This window comes from Rhopalosiphum maidis, chromosome 2, assembly GCF_003676215.2.
Source record: "Rhopalosiphum maidis isolate BTI-1 chromosome 2, ASM367621v3, whole genome shotgun sequence".
Lineage (NCBI taxonomy): Eukaryota > Metazoa > Arthropoda > Insecta > Hemiptera > Aphididae > Rhopalosiphum > Rhopalosiphum maidis.
In genome coordinates, this window is record NC_040878.1 from 90,958,240 (window position 1) to 90,984,095 (window position 25,856).

At 25.4% G+C, this 25,856-nt stretch overlaps 1 protein-coding gene across 2 annotated transcripts; it reads left to right on the forward strand.

The window, feature by feature from the left end:
- The first annotated feature begins 8,110 nt into the window (after window positions 1-8,110).
- Window positions 8,111-25,344, forward strand: LOC113555128 (sodium-coupled neutral amino acid transporter 9-like). Of its 2 annotated transcripts, none has more exons than XM_026959463.1 (12): window positions 8,111-8,382; window positions 8,456-8,608; window positions 8,663-8,744; window positions 15,765-15,805; window positions 21,086-21,243; window positions 21,475-21,636; window positions 21,735-21,788; window positions 22,053-22,229; window positions 23,516-23,730; window positions 23,800-23,904; window positions 24,823-25,061; window positions 25,143-25,344. In XM_026959463.1, exons 1-12 carry the CDS (start codon window positions 8,264-8,266, stop codon window positions 25,306-25,308), a joined length of 1,671 nt encoding a protein of 556 aa, XP_026815264.1. In that variant the 5' UTR covers window positions 8,111-8,263; the 3' UTR covers window positions 25,309-25,344. The 2 variants fall into 2 exon arrangements, with proteins under 2 accessions (XP_026815264.1, XP_026815265.1); XM_026959464.1 differs by having other exon boundaries at window positions 8,114-8,382; window positions 8,456-8,566.
- The last annotated feature ends 512 nt before the right edge of the window (window positions 25,345-25,856 follow it).

The following is a 25,856-nucleotide window of genomic DNA, read 5'->3' on the forward strand; positions in this document are numbered from 1 at the left end:
TACAAACACAGTCGATGGATGATAATCGATGGAATTTGGAATCAGATTTGGCACCGTTATCTTTAATAACCAATAAAAGGTACGATGGTTTATAAAAAATAACCTATCAAGTTAATATATTTTATATTAAATAGGATATAAAAGTCACGTAGACACAAAAAATTACATCACATCAGGATCAGTTGCATTAGTTGCAATGATCACAAATGAAAAGGAAATAAAATATTAATATTATGACAATGGCATATAAGTACAAAAGAAAAAATAACATTATGGCTACTTATTTTATTGATTATAAAAATGCATTTTGTTGATTTTACTTCAAAAATACATTACTAGAATAATATATTTGTAGAAGCAATCAATTTTGATTTTGATTTTTTTTAAATAATTGAGAGAAATATTATATATTATCCAAAATGAATCTTGTTTTTCAATATTTTATTATCAAACTTTATAGTATATCTTCAAAAAAATTCAGGTTTAAACCTTTTTTTAATAAACTCTTTTAGTATTCTATTTCCATACCAGTATACCATTATTTAAAAAAAGATAAGATTACAAAGCGGGCTGTAGAATATATTGTTGGTACCTATCAATTAAAAAATAATTGATCTAAAAATATTCAATTGACAATGAGTTATCCTTTTTACTGTGGTTATTTACTTATTTTCGTTTACCGAAATGGCCAATTAAAAAGTTCATTATTTGTTAGTATATACTACCTATGTTATGAACATATGCTTACTTTAGATAGTTTGTAGAATCCTTTCTCCAACCCTCTAAACCACCAGAGCATTACAAGAAAATATAGGAATATGTTATAATGTGTATTATGAATAGATATATTTAGTATACAAATAATGTCTAATGTCTAACCAAAAAATAAGGGTGACTAAAAACAAATATATTAAAATTTTGTAAAATAAAATAATATCTAAAAGTTAAATAGTTAAATTATTATAGTGATATGTTTAGTATTTACATTTTTGTAAAAAATTTTTTACATTTTACATAATTATGTATTTCTATCAAAATATGCAGTTACAGATAGGTGATAAGGTATAACCTATTAATAAGTACGCAACTGAAAAACGAATAACCGTAAATAGATCAGTGGTTCTTAACATTGTTTTTATTCGTGTCACTTATTCTTATATTTAAAAAAAAATATACAATACGCAGAAAAATAATAAGTGTACATTTTAATTGAGTTGTTAGGTTCAATAAATATTAACACTTCAAACTTTAAATTGAAAAACAAAATAAAAGGAAAAATAATAATAATTTGTATAAATTTAATGGGAAAATTGACACTGGTGGAAATTTTGTGTCACCCCGATTGAGAACGATAGCAACCGCAGATACTTAAAATTATTAGCAAATGTTTATATTATCAATTTAATCGTACAGTAAAATTTTAAAAATATTTAAAATATTTTGTCCCTTTTTTAAATATTTATATAAAGACATTAAAAATGTAAGACATTTTTAAAAATTATTATTAATAAACAATTTTTGCTGGGTCAAAAAGCATGATTTAATAGAAAATTTCACATCATTTTTTGTTATTATAGCTGTATAAAAATAACAATACATATATAAGCCCGATTTCTTCTTACATACATTTCAAATTCAAATTTATAAACAATTGTCAAAATTATGAACATTCATAAACTATTTTGTAGTTAAAAAATCATCTTCAATTTTTATACTATTTATAGTTAAGGTTTTGATTTGATACAATTTTCTTCATAGCTATTTATTACTTGACCAAGAAATCCAAAAAATTTATATACCTAATTATTTTTTATAGACATAATTTCAACATCACACTTGGACAAGATTTTTAAACGAAGAAAATTAGAAAAACGATTTTATTGATTTAAAACTTATACGTATGACGTACCTACTCAATAGTATAGTATTATACTACATATTATATTAATTTTAAACTATGAACCAATTTATATTGTTTTATGGTAAGGTGGTATTGACAAAGTAAATAATAATATTATTATGATATACCAACATGGTATAAATATATAATTATTATTATAATACTGAAATATTAAAATACAATGTTTTCGAGCATAATTGAATCAACTTACTATGTCCTACTATTAAATTAATAGTAAAATATATTAATAATTTACTTTAATAACATTACCAAAATCATATTTTCATGAAATATACTTCCTGTTATAGGTTGACTGATCCATTCAGTTAAGAATATTTTTTGTAGACCATGATATATTATTGAATTCAAATTTAACTCAAATAAAAAAGGGTACATTTTTATGACCACCCATTTGCGCCATTTAACTTGCATTATACAAATAACTGTCAATAATATTTTTAATATTCTTTTTAATAATAAGTTATAACTAATAATACAATAAAATAATTTCTCTCTTCAAATTATTGACTATTCATAGTTAATATTTTTTTTTTATAGTAGTTAGAATACCATATTTTAGAAATTATAATAAATGTATACCTAGGTTTTTTCTTCTTAAATACATTTTTTTTAATTATTGTAAATAATATATTGGTATAAATAATAATCAATTACGCACACAAAACATATCCTCATCTTTATTATAGTTAAATGCAACTGTTTGTACAGATTTATTTTTTTTTACATAATTATAACGCATTCAATTTTTGTTTGTATAGTTATCTGAATTTTGTGATGGTTGACCTGATTGAGGTATTGTATAATGGTATTGTATGGTATGGTATGGTATAATATAAACACTTGTTTGAACTAATTTAATGAAAATTTCTAAAATTGTAAAAATATTAGGTGCATCTTAATATAAATTACAATTTTATAAAAATTTTCATTCAAGTGAGTGTGAAAGAATTCATAGTTATTGGAGGGTTCTAAACTTTAGTTAAATTTGTATTATAACTATATTAAAAAGTTAAAAGTAAAATATATTTAAATGGTTATTATTATCATGTAAAATCACGTAGATAATATTTGACGTATAAATAGATGATCGAAAAAAACGTACCAGATGGGGTGTACCCAAAATGAATTAATTTTTTTGGCATAAATGGCCAATGGCCTTTCATACATCATTGAATTGAAATATAACACATCCATTAAACCATACAGTGATTCACTCGACATCTACTGTCCTACTGTACAGTGAGTGGTGTACACGTCTTGCTCTCCTTTTTTTTAAAGTTAAATTGATAAATTTATAAAGTATTTATATTTATGCGTCATTGTTAGAGATTTGCATAGCAGAGCCCAGTGCGCTACTGTGTTGTTAAAATAAATTATATTCAAGTAAAATAATTGGAAAAATTGAAATAAATCAAATCAAGATTAATAATTTTTAATAGAATATTTAATGAATTTTAATTTGTAGATAATATACGCTATTTTAGGATAGTGCTATTACTTAATTATTGAATTATATTCAATTTATAATAAAAAATAAAATTATTTTTATTATTTATAATTTTACCTTTATGTTATAAGATAAGCAACTAAACTTACATACAATTAAAATAAAAACCAGTAAAGTCATTGATATATGTTGTATAATAGGCCTAAGACAAATCGGCGCGACTTATTAATTAGTTACCGGATATTTTCATATTCATTACCATAATTAAAAAAATATTAAATACTCATTAAAGTCATAGATTCTTAACTAGTGGTACCATTTGGGGGTCCACGGAATGACTATAAGTTTTTTTTTTTTAAATAACCAAAAAATAAATGTGATGAGTTTTTACAATTTTCTATTTCAAAAAAGGAATCCATGACCCAGAAAAAGTTAAGCACTTAATACTTATGTCTTATGCTATAAGTAAAGGAATTAAAATAAATCTAAAAGAGATAAAATAGTTGGTCAATGTATAATTTAACAGATTGTCACGAGATACATGTTGTTATTTTGTACTGGTATTTTGAAGTTTGAGTTCATTCGAATAAAATGTCCAATTAACTAACAAATCGTGGTTGTGACATTTTTGTACCTACAAAATGGTGTTATATACATATTTCATATTTGAAAAATTTAATTTTAATCGTATAAAACGTTTTTGGAGATGTCATAATAAAGGTAATTCTCGAACATTTAAAACTCCGCACCGAAAATCCCATGCCCTTAAATAGACGTATAAGTCAAGGCCGTAACTGAAAACAATGTAAAGGGTCCAACATTTTTTTTAAATATAAATGCTGAAAACGTATAGTCAATAAACACTGTATTCACAACTAAAATATTTCTACTTTTAAAAATTCGGGGGGGGGGGGGTCGGACCCCTAGACTCTCCTCACAGTTACGGCCTTGTAGATAATTGATACGATTACGGAACTACCTACCTCAACATTCAGTAGGTCACTGTGTCTGTAATGGATGTATATAACTCATAGAAAACGATGTTATGAAAAACAATTCTGAACAAGAAGCAGCAAGTTATTAATTTTCTATTAGTAGTACGGTATTTTAAAAAATATTTTTCAAAAAACATCAAATACATTGTATAATAATCATTAAAATATTTTTTGTATTAATTTATAAGTTAACACCAACACTATAAAGTATTCAATTAAGTAACTTAGAATGTACTAAATACTAATATAGTGATCGTGATCGTCTTATAATTTTCAAATTTTCTGATAAAATTATTAGGTAAAGATCAGGTTAAACAAGTTAAACTATATTTTATAATTATTAATTGCTAGCAACCTAAAATTTCCTCTACAATTTTATTGGACATTTTTTCTTAAGCTTATAGGGATACTATAAATCTAGCATACCTATTATACAGAGAAAATAAAGATACGACCTCTTAAAATCGTCAACTCAATCATCAATCACTATCACCTTACAATTTTTTTTCATAGTTCATACCATATTGTCTATTTTATATATTTATATTCTATATTATACACATTTTTTTATTCAGTATTCATAAATGTGCTACAAATTCCATTAGAGATCTTTTACTATACGAAAATGTTACATAAAATACTTTTAAGAAAATGTTATCGCAACAAAACTAATATAAACCTCTCAATATGCCTATGTATATTTATTCCTCTCAATGCAAAAATAATCTGAATTATATTAATATACTCTAAAAAAGAGACTTATTGAAATTTATAATATAATTTATTATTATTAATGTTGTGTATTTAATATTTTTAAGCTTATAGGTAAATTTTTGAGTCAAAGCAGCGTGAAAAATAGTAATCACTAATCAGAAACAGAAAATTATAGGTACAAAACAAATAGTTAAACATAAAAACATGATACGAAGCTATACAATATAATTGATATTTTTATGCGAATTGTATAAATTGAATAAGAGCTTGGAATAATGTATAGTTTGGTGGCATGATTTGGTCTGCACTGTTTACAGCCACCTGATAAATATTATTATAGAATAATTCTACCACATTCTACACTACTATTTATTAGCAATCTTTAAGCTCGTTATTTTAATAATATATTATACATATATACATATATATGGATCGTCTTATCAATAAGTTTTATCTTCCAAATACTAATACTTATTTTAGTTTTGTATTTCAAAATTTCCTAATCATATAATGTTATATCAATAATATACTGATCTAGTGATCTGGATTCTATTCAATATACACATATAGTATACAAATAACATATGAAACATTAACAGACCGTAATTCTATATAACGAGTAATTAATAATGACCCTCACGGCCATATTATATCGTGCACGTTTGGATATCATAATGTTGCTTATTCGTACAGATTTACGGGTAAATTAAATCCACCCGTATTCTGATTTTTGAGTAATAATAGTAATATACAACGATTAAAATATTAAATTTACCAAGTTTATTAAAAAAAAAAAAAAATTTAATTTATTTTCAATACAATTAATACAAAATTTATCACATCTAACCTAGAACCATTATTATTTATGAGCTCAGATCAAAGTCCGTTTAATGGATGTACACCTCTATTGGTAAGTAATTTATATTAAATTTTTTTACCCAATTACTTATTTATGCAATAGTATTACAAACGATTGTTATTAATTATACTTAATACTTTTTAAAATTAAATTAGCCATTTTATTTTAATTGATAACACTTCGGTACTATAAATATAACTATACGTATAGCTAGTATAATTAAAATTATTTTTTTATAAAGAAATAAAAACTATAAGTAATTAGGAATTATACAACAATAATATTAGCCAATATAGGTAATTACTAATTAGTAACTACCGAATATAAATATTCACTATATTTTGAAAATTCTAATTTATTATGACTGTTAGACCGTTCATAGATATTAAATATTGTAAATTGTAATAAAATATGTGATATAATATTATATATTACCATATTCAAAATATTCCTACTTGAGTTTTGTGTATGATACAATTTTTAGATTAAATCATTTAAACTTATTAACAGTAGTGGATTTAAAGAAGGTTCACAAAAGACTGAACCCCGTTCCCCATTAACTTAATGTATAACGTACCTAACTAGACCAATTTTTAATAGTTGTAATTTAAAACTACGAATACTAAAACTTAAAATTTAAGTAAATGTATTAAAATTACAAAGATTCTATTAGTTGCTCTTAAAAGTGAAAGAACACAGAAAGATGTAAAATTCACTAACATTTATAATCGAACAAATTCTATTAAGTTGATACTTGATATTGTCATATATTAAAATGTCGTGAATATGTTATAAACAAAAAGCTACCGCCTATCATCATTCACTACTCAAATTAAACGACTTCAAAGATAGAAGAGTACTTTAAAATTATTATAAATTTCACAATTTTGAATAAATTTATAATGTTTCTCCCCCAACCCAAAGAAAATTTTAGTTCCACTACTGTTCCTTTATGAAGTTTGATTTTATCTTTAATCCGGCAAGACAGCTATACGCTGCAGACAATAACAACTCCCACCACCGCCATATAAACAAACTATAAAAATAAGGATGGTTTATTATAAGTCATCTAAGATTAGTTTTCTATCCATACCATGTCATATGTACATCATACGTCACCTCTCTGTATAATAGAATGTCAAACTAGTCATAAATCACAGTAATATTGTACATAAACACTTTGTATCATACACGTTTATATAGACTATATAGATCTACAGTTTAATGGTTATTATATTTGTATCTTCCAACAATTTATATTTTATATAATATGTATTAATGTATTATTACTATAATAACTCTTTATACATATTTTGTATAGCATAGAATCTAAGCTGCAACCTGCAAGATGTAAATGTGATAAGTATAATTAATTATTATTTTTTAACATTTTAATTGACTCAAGAATTATAATAAATGAACCAACTCTTTGAATAATATTAAAGTTGGATTAATTATTTATCTGCTCATTACTTTTAGCTATATGCGTCATGCTTTCATAGTTTATGTCATGATTTTTTATTTATATTACTCGATATTTTACTTAAAAATACTAGTAAATAAGTACCAAATAAACTATAGGATTTGACTAAATAGGTTATGGGCTATTGATATTAGCTAACATATATTATATATAATATATTACGTCTAAGTATGCACCTATATATTAACGGCATATCACGATAACATGTTATTTAGCATCTATAAATATCGAACTGACTGATTGGCCATGAAAATCGTTTAACAATAATATAATATCTAAGATTGCACAAAATACGTTAGCGAAACGCACTTAGTACATACAACATACCTTAGAAATAATTAGCAATTACATTTTTATCACGCAAATGTATAGGTTTTATGCATTATATTATAGGTATGTACATCGGTATTTGGTGCTGACTATATAATAATTACTGAATTTAATCTGTCCTTGTTTTCAATCTCAGTTTTTGCATAAGCATTGTTATTATCTTTTGTAACCACGCCTTCTTTTTTGCGCCTTTGACCAAACTGATTAAATGATAGTATAATATAATATTGCCCGAAAATTATTGACGATATACTATAATATAATAATATAAACGCATGTGTTTCCATAAAGTAGGCTACGAGTACAAGGTGAATAGGGTTCAAGGGTCATTGTTGAAATTGATAAGATTTGAACAACATAGTTCAGTAGCAGTAGTGTAAATGGAAAAATAAAAGACATGGCTCTGAGTGAGTCTTACGAGTGCGTTAGATATGAAACCATGTGGAGTAAATATATTGCATTTTATTATTAAAACAATTATCCCATTTGTTTTTATTATGAACACTTAAAAGCAATGGGTCGAGTTTCTAAGAAATCGTTTAAAAGGTCTAGCAGACCCAGAGCTAAGTCTATGATTACAGATTGTGAAATTCAACCATTATTAAATTCAGATTTGAGCAGAACAAGCATAGCGTAAGTCCACTATTTTTACACTATATTGTACACAGTACCAATAATTTATATGACAGCTTATTTTTTTTTTCAGAGACAATGGATTCATATTCAAATATGATTCAGAAAACAGTGATTTAGAGAATAATAAAACACCTGCTACTCCATCAAAGGCCAATGAATTATTATATCCGTATTACTTGAGGTATGCTCGACATTCAGATACATTGTTAAATACATGTTCTAAGTAAATATAGTAATCATTTGTTAAACTTATAACGTGAATGTAATTATTTTTCAGGTCTTTTAGTTTGGACTATGATATATTAAACAGGCCAAAATTTTATCGAAAACTACAACCTTACATTCCATTAGGCGATACAGTAAGTTTACATTTTTAATTTTTCAGTAGGTATACAATTTTGTATAATCTACAAACGAATAATTAATAAAAATATATTACTTAACTTAACCTAAGTTAAGAACTCAGGTACATACAACAAAATAATAATGTTATTTAAGAAGAATTAAATTAATTAAATATAATCATCAAAACTAATTAATTACTAATATTTTTATTTTTTAGTATTTTATGTTTAACAGTTACTTTAACCTAACGTTTTACATTTTGTATTTACTTTTGTTGGCATTTATAGCTTATAAATTATAACAGTACCTATATTTATAGGTACCTAATAATTAATTTTAAATTGATTATAATTTATTATAAACTAATATTTACGATAAGCAATATACTGATTATTAATGTTTGCTATACATGCGTAAGTAAGTAAATACAAATGTATGAATAAAATATATTTATGATACATTTAAAATAAATATGTATTTACATAACTATGTGAATAAAAAAATAATTGCATATTATTTTTATGTATAGATAATGTCCATTCGCTATGACGCTATAACTAAAATGTTAGTATAAACTATAAGATATTATATCCGCATGTTTGTCTCCGTCTTACACACGTACGATATAGACAAAACGCGTTTACACAGTCTGAGTAGAACTCGCTCAATTTTGGTTCTAATATAAATATACCTATTATAAAATTAAAAGATGACAATATTTCAAAGAGCAAGACGCTGAGTTATTTTTAGAAAATTAAAAAATTTTAAAAAGTTAATGGTTATTCAAAATTGTTGAAAATTTTGTTCATTCTAAATATTTATAATGAAATATTAGAAATAATGGAAAAAACTCAGTTTCGCTCTCCGAAATATTGTCATCTTTTCATTTTAATATTTTATAATAGGTATATCTACTCTAGAACCAACATTGAACGAGTTCTACTATTAGACTGCATAAACGCATTTTGTCTATGTCATACGTGTGTAAGACGGAGACAACACATGCGGGTATGACGTCCTCTTATTTATTACGTAATAACCTTAGGTACTATAGTTTCTATGTATATTATACAGTGTCCTGTAAGGATTTACTTATTGCAATATCTCCTGAAATAACGAAGATATAAAAAATTATTTTTATTTTATAAGACTTACAAGGACAAGGACTGCAAGTATTTTATATTTTAATTTAATAAAAAGTTTGATAAAAAGTTAAAAATATAAATTGTTATTTAATTATTTTCGAAAAAAATTGAAGAACCATTTTTTAAGGTTTATTTTTCTAAAAATTATGACTTTCAACATTTTATTTTCATTAATCTTATGAATTTTAATAATTTTTTTTAGTTTCCAGAAAAATAATGAATTATAAGTGTACCTGTAATAATACAAAAATATTCTTATAACTAAAAAAAATATATTAAAAATCACAAGATTAATGAAAATAAAATGTTGAAACGTCAATATTTTGACTACAAAATGGTTATATTCGATTTTATTGAAAATAATTAAAAACAATTTATTTTTAATTTTTTTTATCAAAACAATAAAAACATTTTAAAAAATATAATTTTAACATCTGCATTATTTCAAGAGATATTGCAATGAGTAAGTCCTTATGGGACACTGTATATAGTTTTTTTTATACTATGTTAGGTATTAAATATTATTAAATATCGTAAATATAAATATGGTATATACCCTTGAAAATAATATCGTATTATATTTTTTCGTGGCGATTATTGATCTGGAATCAAATGAAAAGGGAATTATTCATTTATTTATAAATTTTATTTCATATTTTCTGAAAACTTTAATTTGTAAGTTAACAGATTAGAATATTATTTGTATATTAGTTTATCATTTTTCAATTTTTATTATTGAAGTTTTATATTTTCAAAGAAAAAATAATATTTTTGGTAAAGTTATGCTGTAAATATTAATATTGTAGATTCTTATTGAATAATATGTTAATTATAATATTATTATTTGATAAAATAGAGAAAGTTTATATTCAAAAAAACTAAAAAATAAGATATTTACTTATATTAGTTATAGCTCCTACTCAGTACTCATCTCTTCAAACTAAAATTTAAATTATTGTTACTAATTATAACATTTATTAGTATTTGTAAGGTATTACAATTCATACATTTATAAATATATTTTTTATTTATTTTTTTTTACATAAAAAGGATTTATTTAGAATATAAAAGTAAAACAAAGTATAACAAATAAATTTGATGAATGATGAGTGATGGTTATGTAACTTATGTTAGGTATACATATATAACATTATAGTAAAAAAATATTAGTGATTATGGGTAGACATTCAGTATATTATCACCCAACCTGAAACTAAATTATTTATTTTAACAATGAATAACAATGTTAATTATTTTGTTAGAAACATTATTTATGGGTACTTTTATATATACATTGTATTATTTTAAATTGTATTAATCGCAATGAAATTTTTGATTAAGTTTAAGATATAATTTATTTATATATAAATCTATTTTACATTGTAGCCATAAATATATCGATTTTACAATAATAGTTTTATTTTTAATTTTTTTTGTGTTTTTGTACACGATAAGAAGTCAATAAAATGTATTGATTTTCAAAAATGGAGGTGATTTCTGGTAGAAAATTGAATCCAGTTGGTACTTTCATAATCTAAAAATTTATATATCACTTTTTTTAAAATCGGGAAAAACAAAAAATTAATAATGAGAAACGGAAATATTTACGCTAAACCAGTTTTCGACCCTATTAATTTTTTTATTTTGTTTTAATTCAAAAACGAATATCCTCAGAAACTTGAAATTTATACCAAATGTTACATCATCATTTTATATATAAGTACTGTAAAATTCAAAAATATTTTGATTTTTTTAAAGTTATTAATAGACACCATATAAATTCTTAATTTTTTTTAGTTTTTTACCATAATTATTGAAAAATTATTCACCGAGTCAAAATTCTTGAACATTTAAACTGCAGCAAATTAGTATTAACCAGGAAACTTTTTTCATCATTAATATTTTAGTAATTTGGTATGTTGAACTAATTTTTACTAAAAATATTTCATGCATTATATAATAATTATTTTAATATTTTATCTTATGGTCCGTTTTTAAAAATAAAAAGTCTCTGGCTAAAACCAGAATACATCTAATATGTCCAATTCTCAATTAATAACCAATTATTAATTTATAAATCAATATTTAAATCTGAACTTACGGTATTCAAATATGGAGATGTTCTAACTTTACACCTTCCCAAAAAGGAATCATTTAGCCATTTCAAACAATCTTCCTTTGACAAATAAAATCTGTACAATGTACGTCTCAAATCTCTCATTACGTTGCAAGTACTTAAGTTTCTAGTGTTTCTCAGTGGCGTGTCCAAGAATTGTTTATGGAGGGGGATATATGTTATAAGAAAAGGCCGGATTTAATTGCATCAAAAACACACAAAAATTGTATATTAAAATTGTAATTATACCAGATAATACATAAGAATTGCACTGTAAAAATACAAAAGTCATATAAAAACTTTAAATTCTTAATTATAATTAAATTAATTAAAAAAAAAAATTGATTAAATGTATTACTTTTTAGAACTAAAATTGATAATTAAATATATTTCAAAATTATGTTCATTAAAATTAAATCTCTTATTATCACATACAAATATTTTTGTACAAAGACAAAATACGTTCTACTTTTACACTAGTTATTGGTGCATGTTTTAAAAAATTCAATAAGTTAGTCGTTATATCTAAATAAACATCTGCTTTCTGCTGACATGATTTCATAGTAAGATTTAATTGTTTTATATCCTTTATTTTTATTCAATTACAATAATTATATATTAGTATATTACATACATTTATCTTTAGTTTTTTCCATTTGAACCAAGAATATTTATTTATTTTTATTTATTTATATAATTATATATGCCCACAATTGGGCTCAGAACAGTTTTTTTTTTATCATATACGATATACATAACAAAAATAAAACATAATAACATAGACAAATTAACTGAATATTAAACAAATTAGTTTTACATATTATATCAGTATTTATATTTATAATACATACTAGTAGGTACATTATAGTACTGTTAACATTTGAATAATATTGATTTAAATTTGATTAAATTGTCATGGAAAAAATCGAAATTATTGATTGAGTTACCAGAAATTAGCATTCTATTGATCGGCGCGAATTGACTATAATTATTACGATAAGTAGGTACATAAAATGTTTTTAATACACGACTATTAGTTTGAGGGATATTTAGAGGTATTTGGCTAAGTAGTTCTGGACAAATTATTTGAGAATTTAGAAGTTTATACAACCAAGACACATCATGAAAAGTTCTTCTATTCTTAAGCGATTCAATATTGTATTCACTAGCTAGCTACTCGAGCGAGACTTCAGTTCTATTAGACTTATATGCAAGTACTCTTAAAACCGTTTTTGGACCCGTTCAATTTTACTTATTAGTCCAGTTTAGTACGGATTCCAAATAACTTAGCCATATTCTAGAATAAAGCGGACTAAGGAACAATATAATAATTTAAAACAATTAGGGTCATTAAATTCTAAGCTGTTTCGTCGTATAAAACCAAATACTCTGAGAGCTTTATTATACGATATGGTTATGTGATTATTAAATGATAAGTCGTTTGATAAAAGAATACCTAGATCCTTTATCTGGGTTACATTCGTTAAATTAGAATTATTCATTTTATATTGAAATTGGGTATTTGTTTTTCTTCGCGAAAATGAAATTTGCGAACATTTTTCGGCGTTTATAGTCAACCCATTTACCGAACACCATAAGCAAAAATAGTCTAAATCGGATTGTAATTTAAGGCAATCATCGTGAGAGTGAATGGGCATATATAGTTTTAAATCGTCCGCAAACATTAAGAAATTACTGCTTTTAAAGATATCTTTAATGTCGTTTATAAAGAGTGTAAATAGTATAGGTGATAAGTGCCCGCCTTGAGGGACTCCAGATGTAACATTGGCAATGAGACACTATCACCTAGTTTTACTTGCTGAATTCTACCATTCAAGTATGATTTAAGCCATAATTGCATTTTTCCAACAATACTGACATATACTAATTTTTGTACCAGAATAGATAAGTCAACACTATCAAACGTTTTCTTAATTTCGGTATATACAGCATCAACCTATATACCTTTACTAATTAGCGATATGAGAGTATAGTAGATTAATAAATTGATTGTTGTTGACTTCGAATGTCGAAACCCGTGTTGGTTATCTGAAACTACTTTATTAAAAACTGTTATATTTGGGTTCTAACAATTTTTCAAAAGTTTTAGGCAATGACCTTAATTGGGAAATAGGGTGGTAGCTTAAAACATTATTTCGATTACCTGATTTAAACACAGGATAAATAAAGCTGGATTTCCATTGATCAGGAAAACAACCAGATGATAAAGAAAGATTAAATAGATAATCAATAGGACGCGTTAATGAAAATTAACACTTTTTATATATTATTTCGGAAATTTGGTCTGGACCACCTTTAGTTTTATATGATAAATTACAAACCTAAAATATCTTCAATTTTTCTAAATATATTCATACGTTTAAGTAGCTCACTATTCTATTCTTCTAAGTTTGTAAGATTAATGGATAAATCAGATAAGTTTCATTTTATGAGTGCTATAAACCACATTTGACTGATTATTTTGTACAAGCTGTTTCAGATTTTTTACACTTATCAGGATTAACATTGTCTTTTAAACTTTTAATCACAATTAACAATTTTTCAAAACTATTTGCATAGAAAAGTGCAGCGTTTAACCATGTCCTCCACCTTGTAACAATAGGTTTGAGAGGAAAGGTACCTAGCATTTCTTTTCTGTATTTATTTTTTCTCGGTGGTATTTTTAGGAAAACTTTTTTTCTAAAAATAAACGAAATAAGATATAAATGTATTTAGACTTTATATACTAAATTAATTATAATTGTTAAATAATTTACTTATTTAATAAACCTAACCTTAGTTTAGTTAAGTATTTTTTTCATTAAAACGCACAAAATTTAAAAAAAAATCTAAAAACATGGGAAATTGCAAAAAATTGCATTTTAAATTTAAATAGACGGATAATGAGAGAACATAAAGTATAAAGATTATATATTTGGTCAAATTTAATTTAACTTAACTGCAAAAGAAGTTGCAAGGTTAGTCTTCTACGATAAATATTTTTATAATTACAGCAATAACATATTTAAAAGAGTTAAAGAAAAGATCGTATTTTTTTAATTAAATTTCCAATCTTATCAACATTTATAATATCCAAATACCTATATACAAAAAAAAAACTGTTAAAATTAATTTAAGATACCCATTTCTTAATTACTGTATGATTAATTTCGTATTAAATATTAAGCTTATTAACACAGAAAAAAAATAGTCTAGAGAATCATAATATTTAGTGAATATTTCAAGTACCTGAGGTAGTTTGTTTTTGAGTTACAACAAAAGTTGTGTAAGTATTCTCATTTTCCGTAATATTACAAAATTGATCCAATTTCATACCAGAAATTAGCTTTAAGGATGAAGATTGGAGCATTTTTACTTTTTACTTTTTCAAAAGGTAATGACGGATATTAACATAAAAATATATATAAAAAAATAAAACACCATTATTGTTAAATAACCTATATGCTATGTTAGAAGTTACCACTGTCATCATTCAAATCAAAATTAAAAATAACATAATATAATTTTAAAAATTTAAATTATTTATACACATATGTATAGCTGATATATACTATTATGTCTAATGTCTAATATATTATAATGTATATAACTTGATTTAAATCAATAATACTATTTTAAACAAAATATAGATTAAGAATTTTATTTTAATGAATATTTTTACAAATGTACTAGTTATTAATTTATACAATGACACATTGTGTCACTTTACATTTATTATTAAATTAATAAAAATATGTTTAAATATTTTATAGATTACCAACGAACCATACACCCAAAATAGTATAATTACCATGTAAGTATTTATTTTAAATATATATTAGATTTTATTATCATAAATTTGTATAATCTAAGTATTAAGTATTGGGTTTTTATTTTACTAATTATGTTTCATGTAAATCAATAAATCACAGCTCAGGTATTTTTAAAATATCCTACATAGTACGACAAAAATTATGTAAAATTAAAAAGATCGAATAAAATTTTTAGATTTATCTTTTCGATCTTTCATCGCATTGCAATATGGCTTAACATATTAATAACGAAACCAACGTTTTAAAATCGATTAAATTATAGATAATTATTAGTTATTACTTATTACCTAATAAATATTTATGTATAAAACATTGATATAACTTGAAAATTGTATTTAATGTTACGACATTTGCTAAAAAGAGTTAAAAATAAGTCTATACTATAGGTATATCACCAATAATACGCCACTAATTTTAGCAAAAGTCTATCAACATTTTACTGTAGATTATACTGGTAAATTTAAATGTATAAAATAAACGAAACAATAGGATTCTAGAGGTTTAAAAACTTAAATTAGAATAACGTATAATCAATATTTCTAAGAAAACAAAAATGTTTTACCTTTATACACATAATATGTATAATATTATCCATTGCAACTTACGGCACGTGGCGACATGCAGTGTCGTCTATTAAATTTACCAATACATATGTAATACTTACATTAAGTCTACTACGTATTTACGTTTTAAGTCATAGTACATTTGAGTCTTGCGCAGTGGCGTAGCCATAGGGAGGGCTGAGGGGGCTGCAGCCCCCCCCCCCCGAAATATCAAGAAAATAAATAAGACTCTTACGTGAGTTATGTGTACAAATCATGCGTGTAAATTGGGTTAAAAACAAAATTCAGGATTTAGTCCAGAGGATTTTTTTAAAACCACATACCATTACAATTCATATGCAATATATTATGTGTATTTGCACAATTAATATGCGTATTACTGTATTAAATTACATACTGATTTAATTATACACACGTCTACTGACTACTCTACATCAGTTAATATTTATGCGCGTGTGCATTACCTTACTATTCGATGTAATCTGACGTCTACTGTTGCAGTTTCATCCCCGCCGAGGTTGTGTATAAACGAACGATTATTCTGTATATATTTTAGAGATGGAGAGCTGACAAGATAGAGAAAGATCGTTAAAAATGTAGACACTGATAATCTATTTATTTTTTATTGCGGTTGAAGAGTGACGGAAGTCGTAAACAAGCATGTCTTGTATATTATATGTATATGTATAAATATATAATAGTGACCGCCGACCGGCCGGCCGGTCGGCTCTCGATGAATGAAGGTAAAGCCGCGGTACAACGTCGGCGACGGAATGCGCACGGTTCCCCGAGACTAACGTAGACAGTGGCGGCGGCGAAATGGGGTTTATTGATCTGCCAAACTAACCCCGGAGAGTCTGGGGTCGTTGCACCTCATGCACGCTGGGTCTGCAGACGTAGGGTTCAACAACCCGTAAAATATAAGCGACTACAGGGTTTCACTATATATATATATATATATAATGTAATAGTTTAATGAATTAATAAGTAGTATATAGAGGACACTCGAATTTTCAAAATAAAAATGCAGTATTATTTTTGCACTAAGTTGATCATATAAGTTAAGTCATAAAATGTGATTTTTATGAGCATTGACGCATTGTAGTCTACACCCAAGGTCAACGGAATATTTACGTGACAAGCAAAATAGGGTTATGTAGAGATAATTAGATTAATAAAATGCTACAGCTACACCCGCATGTATTGTCGCCGTTTTACAAACGTACAATATATTAGGCAGGTATACATTTGCTTTTTGTAGATCCGATTTTGTATTGTTAACTTTAAAATTAGAGCGAATTGAATTATTATCAAATTATTTAAACTCATAGAGAAAAACGAAGAACATTATCTATTATCCTTCGTCAGTTTTGTACAATATTTTAATTTTTAAGTAAATAATGAGTTCAAGAGGTAACAGATAATTTTTTACTTATAAGTTTAATATTAAGTCAATTTGCTTTAAGCTCTAATATTAAAGTTAACTACTAAAAATTGGTTCTATTAAAAACAAATTTTCCGTGTTGTGCGTTTATGAGACAAAGACAATTCAATATTTGTATAACATCCTCTTTATTATAATTATTCACTCACACAACAAATGTAGTATTATAAAATATTAATGAAAAATTTTAATATTATAACTATAATTAATAATTATACGAATTTTAGATTTTAAAGTATTTTCGTAATGCTTCTTTATATCAGATGGATAATTACTTCAGTTAATTATATAAATTATAAAGTAATCGGTTTACAATGTGATCACGATTTCAGATACCATTAAATATCTCATCCGGATGATTTTGTATTGAAATGTGATTTTCAGGATATGAACGGTAGTACCAAAATACAAATTTTAAATGTTTAACACTATTTTTTCTATAGATTCTAGTAGATTTATTTTTAAAACTATTTTTGTATAAAGTTCTTTTCTAATTACAAAATTTGCAAGTTAAATTTAACGTTGATGTTTAGTACTTACGAATAATCTGTTTTTGACGAAATGTTAACTATTCTCCGGTTATAACTTATAACTTGGGAGAAGATCAAATAAACGCTAAAATGTCACAATTTAAAAAAGTTAGTTGTATACAACCCGAAAGGGTTAACAATTTGAAATTTGTTTAAAAATTAAAAATGTGTATTTTAATATTACTTTTCAAAAATTTCATTTCAATACAGTATAATCCAGATAAGATATTTAGTGGTATCTGAAATCAAGATTATAATATATACATAATATATAAATATTGAATAATCATCATTAGTAAAGGTCTTTAGATTTTAAATGGAACGATGAATGTATTGATTTTACAATAAAGGTTTATTGGTGTATTTTTTTTTTTTTGTTTATGTGTACACGGCATGTAGGTGATAAATGCTTTGATTTTCAAACATGAGAGTTGTTTTTGATAGAAAATTTAAAACAATTAAGGAAAAACAAGAATTTTTACGCAATTTCAATTTTCTACAAAATCGTTTTATTTGTGTGTGTATGGGTAACTTAAATGAATAACTGTAGATACTTGAAATTTTTAACTAAAAACTAAAGTATCATTTTTATTATATTGATAAAATTATTAAAATATTTTGATTCTTTTTGAGCTATTTATGTACATGAGAAATTTTTAAATTGTTTAGTTTTTTTTTCTATAGTTGCTGATAAAAAATTATTTACTTGATCAAAATTTTTGAAAACTTAATGCAAGATCCCACATAAGTAATTAAATCTATATACAAGTATTAAAAGTTCGTAGTCATAATTTTTTTCTAAGCATTTGAAGTTAAAATTTCGATACAATTCGTTTGTCGTCAAAATAACAATAAATTTCAAACTATTCTGTAATTTACGTAGATATATTTAAATATGTATTACGAGTTTTTTACGCAATGATATTTTTGATTTATTTTAAGATATTATCTATTTATACAATGAATCTATTTTTACTGTTTTATGGTGTTTATAGGAAAATCATACTAAATTTTGAGTTTAATAAGTTTATATGATATAGGTAAATATATATTATTATAATAATCAAATACTAATAAAATAATGAATGCAATATTTTTGGAAAAAATTATATTAACCTATCATATTGATAAAACTAAAATAAATTACTTCAATATAGCTATGTTTATCAAAAAAACATATCATGAAAATTGGCCAGTACTGAAAGTGGCAAGTTAAACAAAATACATATATTAATGACGTATATAATTTGATTTGATTTGATTAGTTTTTTTTTTTTTTATTAGTAAAAGAAGAATATTTTATCTATAATAATTTTTATTGAATATTGAAACTATGTATTTATTTTTACAAGTACCTATTACCATTGTGGCATTTAGAGTTGCATAAAATTCCAGTAGCTTTACATTTGCATCTTCTTGTTTCACATTTCTGGCTATAAGTACAGCGGCCATAGACCATAGTCAGTAGCGGCGCTAGGATTTTTTTCTTGATAGGACCAATGGGAGGCTAACAATTATATGGTAGGGCCACAAAAAATTAAAAATGAATACACTATAATGTCTAAGGTTAGGCCAGTGGTACCTGCAGACGCCGCCACTGGTCATAGTTATAAAATATAACACTCTAAGATTATAACTCTAATATTCACATTGCCTACGCCAGTATTAGCATTGTTTACTAAAAACATTGTATACAGTGACTAGTCTATATGGGAATTACATACCTATATATTATTTACTTTGCCCAAACATCTTAGACGTTGTATACTATGTCCGATTTATCCATTTGGACCGTAACATACACACATTGTGACCAGATGCATTATTCTTCGTGGGGAAAGTATTCTTTTTCGATGCATGTCCTAGTGTTCTTAACAATAGTGTTAATCACATCAAAATGTACTCTTTTTTTTTTTTTGATAATATTATTATGGGCTAATACATGTTTTTGATTTTTATAATTTGATATTAATTTATATTTTATGGTTCGAGCTAATACAATCTAATTGGTTGGTAATATAGTTAATTTAATTTGTTATCTGTTAATATGTTTCCTACATATTGTATTTATTTATTCAAATTTTACACGTAGTATTTTTACCAAAAAAGAAACTTCTTTTAAATTTTTATATCTGGTCACCATGTATATACATGCAAAGCGGTAATTTAAACATGGTTTAAATATATTCCTAATACATCAGTTAAAATAATAGGTGTAAAAGAATAAAAGGTACAAAAATATAAATAAATAAATATTTTTATCATACATAAAATAAAATAAAATATTAAACACTTGTAATCCTTGTCTCTGAGTATTATAAAAAAAAAATCACGATATCTCCATTATCTACTTCAGGAGATATCGCAATAGGTAAATCCTTAGTCACGGTACATTGTATAAAAAAAAAGTACTTGGTACCTATATAAGTTAAGTAAATATTAAATAACCACCACTATTTCCCCCTAAATAAAATAAAAATTATACATTAAAATTGTTGATTATCTAAAAACATGAACAATCACGATTAGATATTTTATTACCGTAAGAGTATATAAAATCAACAATCATCTATATAAATCCGTGTATTTAATTTTATGTAGAAAATTATCAAAAAAATTATATCGACCTATAATAATAATGAGTGTCGATTCATCCTGTACACATATTTATTCAATAGATAGTAGGTATTAGGTAGTATAAATAATGTAATTTTTTGATTATAGTTTTGCAATATGGAACACGATAATGGGAACATCTCTATTAGCAATGCCTTGGAGCGTGGAACGAGCAGGACTATTGATGGGGTTATTACTAATGTTCGTTATAGCTGCACTATGCTTATACACGTCCAATCGTATTCTTAAAGTGCAAGTACTTCACGGTAAATAATATTGAAAAACTATGATTATTTAATGATCTGCGGCTTATTATATTATAGCCCAAAAATAAAACTGGTAAAAGATAATTGATAGATATTAGTGTTTACCTATATCTATATTGTCATAAATGAAAAATGTGATAAATATTGTCTAAGTAAAAGCGATTGAGCGATAAAAAGATTAAGCAATTATCATATTTTCTAATATTGTGATGTTCATTTGTCTTTTTTAAGGGAACGATACCGGCGAAGTAGCACAATTAAGCAAAAATTTATTGGGCCCTTGGGCCGAAGTCATAGCGAAATTATTTTCGTTCATAATTTTACTTGGTGCAAACATAGTGTACTGGATATTGATGTCAAACTTTTTATATTATTCGGTCGGATATGTTCATGGTAAGGCAAATTGTATTGTTTTCCAAACAAAATTATAATAATATTGTGACCGACTGATAAACCTATATTCATAAAATAAACTTTTGGCGTGGATGCAGATTTGCTCTTTGCAGACGAAAACACTGGGGTGTTCGAGTTCAACACTACTAACCGTAAGTTGGGGTATTGAAATTTAAATTCATTATATATGCCTCCGAATAATTTTTTTTCGACATTTCGACTGCATTATTATGTGAACTTTTAAAGTTTTGACGTAGTGGTGCAATTTCAACAAAAAAAACGGAAGTGCTGAAGCGCTCTTTATTTTTCAGTTGGTCTATAAATAGTATAAACTATAAGCGTGCTAATCACGCTAAATCCCCTTTAAATTGCGCTTATACGTAAGTGATATGTAAATCGGAATCATTTCATTTCAGTAATATGCCCAAACAATGCGGACTACATAAATGCTATATCAAACTCAACCAGGCCGTGGACATTGTATGAACGAATTTGGGATCTCAACACGACAGTACCCATATTTCTTGTCGTGATCGTTGCTCCGCTGTTGAACTTCAGATCAGCCACGTTTTTTACGAAGTTTAATTCTTTAGGTAAATTAATGAGCATCCAATTGCACACGTGGTGTTTCTATGTATCAGTCTGCAGGGTAAACGGACACTTTGCACTATCTATTTTTTGAGTTGCATACCGCGGTCACTTTGTACGGTTAAAATAAATATGAAAATATATTTTGCAAGATAAGATTAAAACTTTAGAATTTAGATCATGAATCGTGATCGCAATCAGTATGACACATGAATTTTGTGATACAGTAGAACATAACTTATACACTCTGAAATGAATCAAAACCAAACTACAAAACTAAATCCAAACATTTTTAAATGTGGTTATGATTATACCACTTAAAAATAAATAAATCAAATATTCGTTGAACGTATTATTTCACCTCCGTTGTGTACAACTATAATTATTATTATTTGGTTAAAATCAAATGATTACATGAAAATATTTATCAGAACATCAAAAATAATATATTTGTATATTACCTAAATTTGATCATTGATTATATAAATACTATAGATCGCTCACTGCAGTATAAATATTAGTCTGCACAAGTGGCGGGCGCCGCTATGTAGTGCCTTCGTCGCCCGTCTGGTTCTGCCAACCACCTCGCGGCATCCGCCACTTTTTGCGCAGACTAATTTATAATTTATTTGTAGACCGTTTATCCATTTAATCTATTATCTATCCATCAAACGAAATATAAGATAACATTCACCAGTTTGTGTTGACTGTTGGTCACTCATTATTCCACATCATAATACCTATTTGATTATTTTATTATTGTTAGTTATTAGATACGGTTCATACAAAGTTATCGAAACAGGGGCGGATTGGTGAATTTCTTCGACTCGGGAAATATGGATTAAACCGACCCATGTGCCACAAATGTAATTTTCCCCTCTCCCTACCATAACAGGACATTACAAATTCACTTAAATTTCAAAATGTCTTTAGTTTCACCAACGGCGTAACTAGGTGGTCAATGGGGGGCTTAACTGTCCTGTAAGGTTTTACTTATTAGCCTCAATCAGCCTTCAAATTATTTTTAATTTTGGTTTTCTAGAACTCTAGCCCCTGTAACTAACAAATCCTAGTTCCGCCCGTGAGTTTCACACCTAAATTAGTAAAAATATAATACCTATAATTACAGCTATAACAGTCTTGGGTTAGTCAGATGAGGTTAATCTATTCTAACTTGAACTTGAAATTTGATCTTGTAATATTTTTAAATATACACAAAAACACAATAGAACACTGTGTATAACTGTTAACATCCACGGACAACTTAAATACATTTAAATTTATTTTTTAGGAACGCTGGCTGTGCTGTACCTATTCATATTTGTCATAATAAAATCATATAGTTGGGGAATAAATATGTCCGCACCAACGATAGGAGGATTAACAGACTATTCTGAATTTTATAAAAACACATTTCCTGCAACATCTGGAATGCTTACGTTATCGATGTTCATACATAATATCATAATAACAATAATGAGAAATAATGAAAATCAAAAACACAATGCAAGTAACCATATCATTGCCTATTTGAAAATTAAATAGTAATTGTGAATTTTTTTTCAATTATTTTAGGGCCGCGATCTATCAATAGCATTCACTCTAGTTCTTCTAACATATATATTAATTGGAATTACTTTCTATGTGTGTTTTCCATTAGCTAAATCATGTATCGAGGATGTAAGTATGTTATATCTAACCTTAAACCAAACAATTAATATACAGTAAACTGTTTTATACTGAACACTCACGGGACTAAAGTACAGAGTTCGTTAAAACTCATTAATATAATATATTATAACTGTATTGTAGATTTGTAGATAATATAAATATATAATACTGTAAATAAACTAGAATAATAAATAAGAATATAGGTACATTTTAAAATTTAAATTTAAATAAATTATTTCATTACCTACCTACGTTTTACTTTATATTGAAAGGATATAACAGACCTAACGGAAACAATGGTACTATTGGTACTTACCTATTTAATTGTAGAAACCTATCTAAACAGCATTAACTATTTGTCAATTTGCGATAAAATAAAAACTGCGCATTACTTATTCAGCTCTATAGAATACAATTATAATAAAAGTTCTTTTTTTAATTCAGAATTGTTGAAATTTACATTTTTGTTAGTTTAACATTTTTGTACATAATCGAATCCGATTCAACAAATTAAATACTTTATAGACTATAAATTATAGTTCATTAATTATTGCCTAACCTAATCTAAATTACTAAATTAGATAGGTACCTACTGTAGGCATATTATTAAGTGAACTTCATACTCGTATTCATATCCACTTATAGTTATTAGTTGTATAGATTTTTACAAATCAAATTACAACGTAAAACATACCAATTTTGCGTCAAGCGTGTTGTGAATATTTTTACATTTTAATATTTTACAAATTCGTAACATGCATAACAGTTATTATTGTTTAGGGAGGAAGGAGGGGCTATGCTTTATTTTGAGGGGGATTAGCCCCCCTCAAATTGCGCTTATGTAAATACATACTACAAAATAACACAAATAAATTGCTAAAGTAATAACTAATAAATAATAAAAACACTATAAATTTTTTTTTTCAGAACTTTTTAAACAACTTTCCTAGAACAGATGTCTTTAGCATTATTGCTCGAGTTTTTCTATTCTTTCAATTATTGACTGTCTATCCTTTGATATCATACATGTTACGAGTACAAGTGTTTGCAGCCCTTGAACTATCAATATATCCAAGTGTTTTACATGTTATTGCACTTAATTGCTTTGTAATTTTTATATGTATATTGTTTGCAATTTTCATGCCACATATAGGAACAGTAATACGGTTAGAAAATCCTTATATTTATGTTTTATAACTATGTCATATTGATTAGATCTGTGTATATAATTACTATTTTTTCCTTAGATTTAGTGGAGCAATTTGTGGATTTGTATACATATATACATTACCAACCATGTTACATTTGGCATCACAAAGAAGACGCAATCTTTTAACATTTGGATCAGTCATTTTTCACATTTCAATATCATTAATTGGACTAGCTAATCTAATTGCCCAATTTTTTGTTTGAAGAATAAATTAACATTTTGTTAAAAAAAAGTTAAAAGTAAAAAGTGTAATTTATTATTGACATTACTATATCCAATTTATTTTCATTTTATTTACTAGTTGTCTTTAATTTTTCATCAAAAGGCATTTTTTTTTTTTTTTTTACTGTGATCTCTTTATGATAAGAGTGTTATATCCAATGACATTTAATTGCGTATTTTTTTAACTTAAATTATTTATTTAAACTATTTTTTATTATTATCTTATTATATAATAAAAAAAATTAAAATACATTGATTTGATCCTATTTTTATTTTATTTAAAATATTCAGTTATAGGGTAATTATATAGTTAAATTGTATATATTAATTGTTTGTATCATCACCTATTAAATACCTGTTATTTGTTAACTACTTTAATATCTACTATATATTATACGATACAACTTAGTAAGTACTATCAGTGAAATATATACATATTAACAAAATACATAAAAACTTATTAGTAATTCATTTTAATTATAATAAATATAGAATATTTAAGATATTTTAAATACATATTCTGAGCTAT

Bases quoted from the DNA above. Each gene is read 5' to 3' on its own strand.
- LOC113555128 (XM_026959463.1), top strand. From the start codon at position 8,264: ATGGGTCGAGTTTCTAAGAAATCGTTTAAAAGGTCTAGCAGACCCAGA. The intron at 8,383-8,455 runs GTAAGTCCACTA...TTTTTTTTTCAG, and splicing joins TTGAGCAGAACAAGCATAGC to AGACAATGGATTCATATTCA. The intron at 8,609-8,662 runs GTAAATATAGTA...ATTATTTTTCAG, and splicing joins TTGTTAAATACATGTTCTAA to GTCTTTTAGTTTGGACTATG.